We start from the raw sequence: 11,508 nt of genomic DNA on the forward strand, positions 1-11,508 counted from the left end.
TGTCTGAGCTACAGAGAGAGCTGGAGGGGAGTATAAAGTGTTTTGCCTGTTCTGCCAGCTGCCTGCTCTCATTGGCTGGATGTGGTTGTCGAGTCGGCAGAGTCTTTCAGATATTTGGCATGCTAGATATCCGGCTGACATCGGCGATGTGTCGGGGAGCCGTTTTGATGCATCGTGGAGTAGTTCACACATAACGACTGGCAGCAAATTGGGCTAAAAATCGTGTAGTGTGAACTAGACTTTATTTGAAGAGCTTGATTTGGTGGTTGAGCAACTCTGCAAGAGCAATGTTGATTATTAATAAATGTTGAGAATTGTTATGCCAAAAGCCCAATGTTGGTTTACCAAGACATTTTAGAGAAACGCATTTCTGACCAATAAGAAAAATATGAAATAACGCACTGAAGGAACTAGTTTTTTCTTGCTGGATTAATTATGTAACAGTCAGTTACACTAGTAGGCAACATTTAGAGTTAGTAACATTGACACGTGCCTGGTCTTATTTGTTTGAAATAAGTTGTTTGTATGAACCCTGGACAAGCTGTACACTCACTACTTTACATTGTAACAAAGCGTCATTTCTTCAGTGTTGTCACATGATCAGATATAATCAAATATTTACAAAATAAATGTGAGTGCACAAACTGCATCCTTCAAAATGAGCAGAAAGTTGCGGCCCGTCCTGTGTTGTACACAGGCTCTTAGCTCTTTTTAGTCTTTTTTTAGTTTTCCTATCAAACTAAAAAAGAAACTGTGCTGCCTTCTAAATAAATTTTTACTGAACTAATTGTGTTGTCAACTCAAAACAAACTTATTTCAAAATAAAAATGACCAAAACCGTCTTGGTTAGACTTTCCACTGTTCCACCAATCACCAACTCAGGTTGAATTAATTCAGAGTTGGATGTGAAAATATTCTGTCTCGACACGCTGTTAGGCTTCTCTGGTGCCCGACCTCCCTCTCGAATTGAATGTTGATTAATAGTTTGACTCAAAATATAATCTGAAACACAACTGAACTAATTCATAAATGCAAAAAATGTCAGGATCAGGTGGCCTGTAAATTCCTGTTCGCTTTATAAAAAAAAAAAGGCATTTAATACGATTTATTAAGGTTTTGCATGAGTTGGTTCCTAGAAATACAGTGTGTTCTCTCAATGACCAGCATGTGGCAGTACTACTCTAGGTATGTCAGCCTATTTCAAGCTCTTCTGTTGCTGGTTTGATTCTCATTAAACTCAAATAGTCTTTAGAATTTTCAGTAATGTTGCCAAGTTAATAATATGACCATTGCTGACTACTAAATGTACATGTACACATTATCATCGACATATTTCATTACCATTTGCAAATTGGTCAAGCCTTTTTCTGTATTTCCTACACTCAAAGAGAAACTCTTGGTTTGAGCAAGTGGCATGAATACTGATTTGTTCTGTCACAGGGCCATCAGATATCAATATCATCATAATCATCAAGTTACATAAGGGACAAATGACTAATGTGTTCACTGCATCGCCATGAAACAAAGAATTGCTTTTAGTTGTTGTTTTGTTTGGAAAATTGAAACACTGTCTTCCTCTCACTGGTTGGATTCAGGAATCAGAATTTTAGGTGTGAACCCGTCCTAAGAAATATTGATAGGGTAGATGTGTTTACAGTGTTACATTTTTCTGCAGGCAGTCCCCAACTTGAATTGATATAGATTTAGAAGATCTTTTTTCTGTCACGCTCCCATTTGGAAGCCAGAAGGAGGAGCCGCTGTGAATCTCACTGCGGGCGGCTAAGTCGGTTGTTATCTTGGCAGTGCCGGTCTCTTGCTATTCTAAAAATGGGCAAAGAGGTAGAGCTGAAGCAGGCTGAATGAAGCCTGGCTGCTGAACCACCTAGTGGCTAGCCACCTGAGAGGACACCCACCTGTCACTCAAAGCTGCCCACCCTTGACCCTTCGCTAAGCCACGCCCTGAATACTCAGCTGACCAATCGCAGCGCAGTATAGGACTTGCGCTAGTCACTTTCCAAAACCTAAAATAAATCCAGAAAAATGTTGGCGGTGGATTGTCCCTAATGTAAAGTTAGTTAGCTTATGCCAGCTAACTTCCTACTGAATGTAACGTAATAAAGCCCTACTGTTCTGCTTTTTAATGATTGTAATAATGAACAGAGGCCCACCCAGCTGTACAGGAACAGTGTTGATCCTTAATATCGTTGTCTTTTGTCTCAATCGTTGGGGGATGTGGTGGTTCACTTGTACTGTGTAATCGGTAGGTTTTGGCTTCTTCTATCTTACATTTTTTTCACGTCAGTTTGACAGCCTAAATATTTGTGCTTTTTCTAGCACATTTGACAATATTTCTCCGGGGAATGCAATAATAGACAGTGGCAGCGCAGGGAGTTTGTCGGACTTAGCAGCAGTAACTAAGGGGAGCGGGGCTTAGCGAAGGGTGAATTATGTATGACTTCAAGATTTAATTTAAACTGGTAAGTTATATAAAAACTCACCTCCATATAGTTGTCATAAAGGGGGAAATTGGCTTTTGACTCTCATTTTGGAGGCAGCCTCAAGTGGCCATTCGATAAACTGCTGTTTTTGGTACTTCCACATTGGCTTCATTTTTCAGCCCCAGAGGTTGTCGCTTGGCGTACGCTGTGTTATTACCCCGAGTAATATTGACTTATTAACTTGCCGAGTTTTTTTTTTTTTCTTTTTCTTTCTTGCTCAGGAACTGGTATACATCAAATTATTTAACAATATTCAGCCCTATTCACTGCATAATTTACCCCCTGGTCATATGCAGTGTCTCTGCAGCCCCTAATTTAAGAACTACTGACCTAACAACAAGTGGGAGGCTCACACAATCTCCCGCTCCCATTTCCATCCTCCACTGCACAGAGACACTGACCAACAAATCCGAGTTGCTAGTGGAGCCACAAGGACAGTAGTTATGTTGGAACAAACAGAAAAGCCACTCAAGATTAGACCCCTGCACCACCAATTAAATCACCATCCTTTTGATCAAATGTCTATTGATGATTTTTTATTTTATTGTGCTAAAGTTTTGGAGTGCGTGACTGATCTTTTTTAAGTTAATTGGTCAGTGACTGCAACTTCATTGCATATACCATTCTTCCAAAATGCCTGTTGGTGTGCCTCACTTACAAACATCCATTGTTAAAATGTTTCCCCTGTCTGGGTTTTCAATCTGACTTTTTTTTTTTTCTCAGAAAAGTCCACAGGGAAAGGGAGCAGGCCTTTGAGACAAGTATGACGCTGTACCGGGATGCTTCACCTGGAGATGTTGGTGTTCCCTTGAAACTGTTCCCCCAAGACCCTGGCGCATTGCAAGGTTCCTTCCCCTATGAATCTGCTGTTCAGGAGCTTAAGCTTCTCATTACAGACTGCTGTCCACAGAGGAAGTTGGAATGTATTGGTGAGTCAGATTTATTCTTCTCCCCAAAACGTGGACTTTCAGGACCGATGGCTTCTCTTGTACTGTACTAATTCATAAAAATACATTTGAATTATAATTTAAATTAAAGCATTGTCTGCGACAACTATTTGACACGTCTCTTTCTCTGAGTAAATGCAAGGTTTGTAGTCTAGCAGAAGGCAATGGTGAACACAAACAGTTTTTAGTCTGGATTTGAAAGATGTGGAGCAAATCTGCTGGAAGTTTATTCCAGCTATTTGCTGTACAGTAGTTGAATGCTGCTTCAAAATGTTTAGTTTTGACTCTGGGGACAGTCAACCTGAGGCCTTTGAAGGGTTCATCTTATAAAAACATTTTTAGTGACGTATTTTAATCCTAAATCATTTTAGTGACTTAGCCGATTAAGTAGTTTTTTTGTTTTTTTTTACTGACTTGATGTGGCTGTTGAAATTTAAGTCTGAGTCCATAAGACACAAAGATTTCTGGATTGTTTTTTGGTTTTCAAAGACAGGGAGTCCTTTCCTTTTTTCAAAAAGTTCAAGTTAGGAGAGGATGTCTCCGTAATAATTGTTGCACTGTAACTTTGTACTAACCATGTTGTGTCCCCAGAACAGACTGAAGTTGTCAATAAAGTTCAGTCCTTTTTACACTGCCAGTTCTGGAAAGCCGTGTATTCACTCAAAGTAGCTTCTGAACTTTTTAATTCCCCTATTAATTGTTGGGAGGGGTCCAATGATGAATCATTCCTTATGTAATTTGTCTATTGTGTTTTTAAAGATTCAGTGAAATCCTGCTTTAGCAGTTCTGATCTCACTGCGATTATCATTGAATCTACATGTACAATGACTTTAGTAGCTTTTGGTTATTTCCTGAGTGATGTCACGGACCATCTCATCTGGGAAGCAGTATGTTATAATCGGCTTACCACATATGTCCCTGATAGCAGAATCTCCCACAATAATAGTGTCCGGTTCGGAAGCTTGCTGTGACAGGTACCCATGTCCGGCTTGACTGCTTGAGCAAATCCAATTCCTTAGGTCTCGTGGTCAGTCTCTTTTCACTCTTCTGCAAGTGTACATGCAGGTGACGTTTGTGCAGGTGATGTTTTGAAGTGAATCCGCAGATGTACCTGACCCCAATGTAAGCATACAGTTTTAACTAATGGTCTGTAGCGTTCCCATACAGTGGATCTAAATGTCATGGGAGGATCCTCCAGTATGTTCCTCATTCAGAGGCAGCGATACTACATAAACTTGACCTGGCCAAGCTGACTAGCATGCTGCAACTGAGAGACAACTGGTACACTACCAAAACTTTCTGGGTAAAAAAACGTACTAAGGTTCGTCTAGACTTATTTAAACTATTTTGACAGTAATTGTTTGGGTCCCAGGTCCCAACATGTGCATTTTAAAATCACCCATAATTTCAATAGACCAGTCAGTATGTTGTACAAAAGTGTTTTTTTGTTTTTGTTTTTTTTTTGTAATCTGTTGCAATTACCCTCAAACAAATGGGGTCAAAACTATAATCTCCTCCGTAAGAAGTTATTGCTACAATGTAAAGTAGTGTGTACAGCTTGTATAACGGTGTAAATTTGCTGTCCCCTCAATAACACATCTCACAGCCATTGTCGAAACTGCTGGCAACAAAAGTGAGGACACCCCTAAGTGAAAGTATCCAAATATTTACAAAAATGTGAGGGGCGTACTTACTTTTGTGTGTGTCGATCCATCAATTGTCAGTGCATCCTTCTACATTATCTGTCTGAAACACTTTTCCGTTACATTAGGTAGGCATACACAACAGTTTTAGAATGAGATATTTAAAATAAACCTATGTGCTGCAGAGTGAGAGGTTTATTTGAAGCAGGCTTATATTGGAGACAGACCTTTAATTTCCATGTTACATACTGTATATTGTCATATTTATTATTAAACCTCCCCTTATTAAAAACTTTTCAGATCTGCTTTTGTTATATTTGTTATTGCATTGTGCAACACTCGAGCTCAACATTTCCAGTATGTTAGTGTAAATAGCATGATTGTTGAATTTATTCATTTGAAGCAATGAAAATGTAAATTATTCTTGGTTGGGGTGCACATTTATATAAATATTTAGGCCTGGCCTTTATTTTTGACCAGGCTACTGCTATGTTTCGTTACAGTTAGGACATTACGGCTGATCTGTGTCTGCGCTGAGGATTACAGGTGTCTTCATGAGACGGACTCTACACCCAAAACAGCCGCCATGTGAGTAAATAATCAGCTGCAACATGTGTTAATAACTGCAGAAAATATAAAATCACTCACTGATTTTTACTGGAAAACTGAAACATCAAAATGGTAAAATAAGGCACCTCCATTGTATTAAAGTGATAAAATACGTTAAAGAGCAGTGAAAAGTGTAGAACTGTTGGGAGCAGTTTTCTTGCTGCATTCCTCCTGAAGTACACCTCCATTAAACTCCAGAGTAAGTGCCATTGACTCCATGCTTATGATAGGGAGTGAAAGAGTGTCTGAAAGTCTAGTGAAAGTACCCAAACATCATTTAAGGGCTGTCTGCCTTGGTAACTGTCCTGTCAGGTCTCATCAGTTCTCAGCTAAGCCTGGCACAGCAGGGGCTCTCCTAGGTCTATTACTCCCTATAGGGTGCCTCTCCCTGGCCAGGCCTTAAAGTGGGTCGTCCTGTCTGGGTTTGAAAGAGACCCGTGGGCTTGGGGAAGAGAAGAAAAGAGAATTTTGTAGAATCCACGATGATGCACAGTGAGTCAGACAAATGCTCAGTGGGTTGTAGCACCAATAATGAAGATCATACAGTGTGGAATCATTTAAAATTGTGCTGTGTTGACTAAGTTTGTCTGAAACACATCAAATGGATGGAAGTGTAAATGGAAACAGTTTTTTAATGTGAACCTTCTCGTTGTGGCTTCACATTATCCCAAGAACCACATCCAAGAGAGAAAGCAGTGATGTGTTTATAATAGGGCTGCGTGATTTGGAGAAAAGTCATATTGTGATTATTGTGGACAATATTGTGATTTGCGATATAATGGAACAAATGGTATGAGTCTACTTGCTTGATTATCAATGAAAATGCACAAAATACTGACATTTTAAATTGTGTAGTTCTCACCTCAATGACCATCAGAAGAAATGTGTTATTTGTTTGTTTTGCCACCAGTCCAAAAATTATACAGAATACAGATTTTTGCCACATTGTAAACAGCAGAGGAACTAGTATAAATGAGTAGTATAATTAGGGCTGTCGCGATAACCTCAAAATTTAAATACTGCGCTATTGGTCAAGCCTACCGTGGAGGATGGCAATCACCACAACAATCGCAATGTTCATACTGTACATTTCAGGGCCTGTTAAATTAATAAATGAGTGCTTCAAAAGTTCCACAACCGTAACGAGCTCGCTGTGCAGTGAGGTGACAGATACACTCTTACTCTGCTATATGGCACCAAATTACTTCATTGACGAAAGATGCTGTAATACCCCATACCGGTAATATGTTGAGTCCTGACATATTGCCGCGGTGGAAATTACTTCACTGCGACAGTATAGTATAATGTATAACATTAAATAAAAGGTAGTGCTGGGCAACGATTTAAAATTTTTAATCGCATGATTTGTAGGTGTAGCGGGGTTGGTGCGTGCGTTCACTCGCGCAGACTTCACTCGGTTAAAATCTTTAAATGACGCTACAAGTCGCGGTGGATATTTTACAAGCACAGACCAGGTAACGTTAAAGCAACATTGAACACAGGGTTGGTTTCGGCCATTTGAGTTGTTTGTTAGGCTGCGTCATTAACAAGCAAGCTGATCACCTGCTGCCGTGATAACGGAACACCGGGGAGGGGGGGTATGGAAAAAATGACTGCGTAGTCTGCGGAAGCCTCCCTCCACTGGTTGTTTGGGTGGGTGATTTGCAGGCTGATCAACATCCCGCCCCTCCTGTGTCCCATGGTTTCACTGGATTTGTATTCAGAGCCAGTGAGCAAGGGACTTTAAAACTAATAATAATAATAATAATAATAAAAACTGGAGTTAATTAATGCGTTAACGTGTCCAGCCCTTATAAAAAGTATAATGTTCAGTTAACAGTGTACTGTAATATATTAATTACTGTATTCATTATAGTTTCTCATAGCATACTATTTTACCACTAGTTGAATATTCCAGCTTTTAATCCTTGTGCAAGGAAAAATTCTCTAAATGGGTCTCTAACTACTAACTTGTCAATAATCATATTGTTCAACATTTAAAGATTTTCTGTAGAAAGTCATACTTTTTTCAGCGTCCCGCCCCATCTAGGCTGTGATTTGTCGGTTGACGAAAAGTGTCTGACAAGCACATTGGGACTATGAAAAGTTGAACATGTTTAGCAACACAGCTAACGTTAAATGGACAGCGAGCCAAACCTTCCTTATCTTCTCCCCTATTTTCTTCTGACAACGCACCGACACACACTGGCATTTCTCTTTCATTTCCTTATGTTTAGAACAATTAGCAGCAGGGCGGGAGGTTACGGTAGGTTGTTGTCTTAAACGTTATTCACACACAGCTCATAAATCCGTTTTTGGGTTTACACATACATACAAAATTATAAATTTAAAAAACACTTTCATTTGCCCCCATTTATCATGAGCTGAACTCAAAGAATTTCTGTATGTACTCAAAAGGCCTATTTCTCTCAAATGTTGTGGTTAAGTGCAGTTTATACTTCTGCGTCAAATCGACAGCGTAGCCCCGTACCCTACGGCGTAGCCTGACATGCACCTCCTCAAAAATGTAACTACACGTCGAGTCAACGCGGACCGTAAGCTCTGATTGGTCGGCTGGATAGCCTCGCAATGCCTCCGAGCTGACAGGAAGTGCCCGTGCATTGAAGTAACTTTTACTAGTGGCCAAAACAGTGGCTGTAACACGGTGAATCAGCATATTTGACCGTCGCAACCTGAGGGAAATGACTCATTTCACTATCAGAATGTGATCTACTCGGTCGATAAAATTTGAAATGGCTATACCAGCCACACGTATACAACTTTACCCCCATTCACATTAGTGGAGGGCTAAACCCGAAGTTAGCCTGCTCGGCCGGCAAAAGTCAACACAGTGTACACTGTAGCGCTACTGCCGACTAGTGTTAGGGGGTATAATTGCAGATTGACGGACACACAGACGCACAAGTATAAATGCCTTGCTGCGTGCGTAGCCTACGGCGTAGCTACGCGCACAGACCCTACGCAGGAGTATAAATCAAGCTTTAATGAGCACTTCTTCTTTGCTGAAACAATCCATCCACCTCACAGGTGTGGCATATCAAGATGCTGATCAGACAGCATGGGTAATGCACAGGTGTGCCTTAGGCTGGCCACAATAAAAGGCCCCTCGAAAATGGGCAGTTCCGTCACACAACACAATGCCACAGATGTTGCAAGTTTTTAGGGAGCGTGCAATTGGCATGCTGACTGAAGGAATGTCCACCAGAGCTGTATAATCTCGGCAAAGGAGAAGTGCTCACTAACAGAGATTTTGACAGATTTGTGAACAATATTTGAGAGAAACAGGCCTTTTGTCTACATAGAGAAAGTCTTAGATCTTAGAGTCAGCTCATGACGACTGTGGGCAAAACAAAAGTGAGTTTATCATTTTGTTGAGTATCTGTTTTTAGGGACAAGTGCCTGGTGTGGGCAAATATAATAAGCAGAGTGCAGTGCACACACAGCGCGCACACACACAGCACACGGTATAACGGATGTCTAATTCATTAAATGTACTATTCCTAAAGATTAAACATGACAATTAACTTTAATCTTGTTATTTTCAACAAAGTTTTGTGTTGGAGTTTGTTATTCAAAATTTTGACACCAAGATTAAAAATTTTACAGCAAATGTGTATATATCTGTTCCATCAGTCTAATTGGTTTCTAATAATCGGGATTGGCCCGGGGAAAAACAGTTCATATCTAGTCTTTTTTTCATACACTCTTGTCCACTAATCCTCTGTTGCTGAGGCTATGTCTCCTGCTCCATATCTGTCTACTTGTATTGGAGTGGATGTGAAGTGATTGGAGACGGTGGAGTAGAAGAGTTGACCGGGCACAATTCTCAAAGCCTTTTACCCCAAAATGTTGTGACATTGAAGGATTTTTGTGTATAGTCTCAGTACACAAAAATATACAACTTGGTAACAAGATGAAGTTCCAAGAAATGAAAACTGATTCCGTTGTGTGGAAAACATGAGTCGAATATATGGCCAAACCACAGAAGGATCTGAATCGATTAATTTATTTAATTTTGTTTATATTTTAGAAGCCAAGACTGCAATAATGTCTGACATCTCATTATGTAGTCTGTATTCATTCATCATTGCATCTTGATCAGAATAAAACAAGATATGCATCAAAACCACCATCTCCAAGGGACCTCTGGCACTGCTGACTCATCACAGATCCATTATTATTTTTTACAATGTCATAATGTAGCTGGTGGCCACTGGCAGCTGTAATTCAATAAAACTTTCATTCAGCAGTGAACTTACATTTTGCACCTAAATTTGATTCTAACCTCCTTGAAGAGGGTAAATTTGGACTGTTTACTTTCCTGCCTTGAATCTGCCAGTGTTCACATTTTTTTATTTATTTATTTATTTATTTTTTCTGTCCTGGTTGTGGCTCAGGCCAGGCCCATATGTGACTGCTTTTCTTAGTCTGTCTAAATACAGGTTGGCTTTCTGAACGTCACTGTGACCCACACAAGATATTTTTGACTAAGGTCTGACCGATAAATGATTTTGTAAATGGATTTAGAACTAATCACGGTATTCTACTGACAGACGAGATCATCGGATTTCAGCAGCAATAAGTGTATTTTATATTTACATTGCATATTTAGCTGTCAATGTTTCTGCTTATTTCTTATAGCACCCTACACCTGAGTTTCTAATTTAGTCTCACACTCAAACACAACAAATACACCTTATTGTACTCATTGCCCTTGTTTATTCATTGAACAGCATTTCCATTTTTGTCAGTTCTTTGTCCTTGACCAACTGGGAGCTCATTTGTTCTCTTGTATGCTTTGTCCAGATCCCTTTCTTTTCTCTCTTCTATTGTCGCCCCCCCCCCCCCCATTTCTGCTGGGGTTTTTAACCTAATCATTCGCATTTAATCATTCGCAGACTTATAATGGAGCTTAACCTTGAAATCAGTATTTATGCATGCTTTGTATCCACGGGAATGCAGAGACACGAGTTTTCGTGTGAGACGATCAATGTGTGTGTGTTTACAGTAGGGAACTCAGAAGATTATAATTTAGGGTTGCGTGTGTGTATGTGTGTGAGGTCCAGCTCTGTGGTTACATGAGCCTGTCCACACCTTCCAGAACCTGCCGAAGGAGAGTATCCAGTTGCATGCAGCTGGGTCAGTCGAGGGCCAGCAACCTACCTTCTCACGCAAACTAGCAAGCAAGCAGTTAGCCCTGCGTGTGAGTCCTGATAAACAAATGGTCACTGTCTGCACACAGAATGCTATCAGGCTGTCATCATCTCCCAGGCTGCAATTTGTCCTCCCTACAGATCTCATGGAGACGAAAAAAAGCTTTATCATTTCCATCAATGAACACGCATCTCATTAAGAGTTGCATTTGATTTAGTTTCCGTAAGTCCCCTGGAGACCACATGCCATCATACTATGTAAATGTAATACTTTTTTACCCTTCTGCTCTATTTATTTACTTTTGTTTTCCTCTTTTGATCTCACCGTCTCCTTCTTTCTTTCATCTAACAGCGGTGCAGATGACCTGTTGCCGATCCTCTCTTTTGTGGCTTTGCGGTGCCAGTGTCCCCAGCTGGTGTCTGAATGCGCTGCTTTGGAGGAATTCATTCATGAAGGGTGAGTCGTCATGATGGAAAAAGATGGTGAATGACCATCCACTTTGTTTGAACCAAATACACATAACATTTTGAAGAAATGGCTACTTGCACAATACCACGAGAGGTCTGCAGGTGGCCTTGTACTTGGAGTGAACATGCCTAAAGTTAACCTGATAGAAATCTTGTTTCCCACACACTT

General features: G+C 40.2%; 1 protein-coding gene across 2 annotated transcripts in view; it reads left to right on the forward strand.

The window, feature by feature from the left end:
* Nucleotides 1-11,508, forward strand: part of vps9d1 (VPS9 domain containing 1) — a 43,113-nt gene that overhangs the window by 17,554 nt on the left and 14,051 nt on the right. For both annotated transcript variants that reach the window (XM_046037925.1, XM_046037926.1), the window contains exons 13-15: nt 3,222-3,427; nt 5,592-5,676; nt 11,224-11,328. In XM_046037925.1, the coding sequence (XP_045893881.1) occupies nt 3,222-3,427; nt 5,592-5,676; nt 11,224-11,328 (396 nt within the window). The remainder of the gene's footprint in view (nt 1-3,221; nt 3,428-5,591; nt 5,677-11,223; nt 11,329-11,508) is intronic.

Source organism: Micropterus dolomieu, linkage group LG22 (assembly GCF_021292245.1).
Source record: "Micropterus dolomieu isolate WLL.071019.BEF.003 ecotype Adirondacks linkage group LG22, ASM2129224v1, whole genome shotgun sequence".
NCBI lineage: Eukaryota > Metazoa > Chordata > Actinopteri > Centrarchiformes > Centrarchidae > Micropterus > Micropterus dolomieu.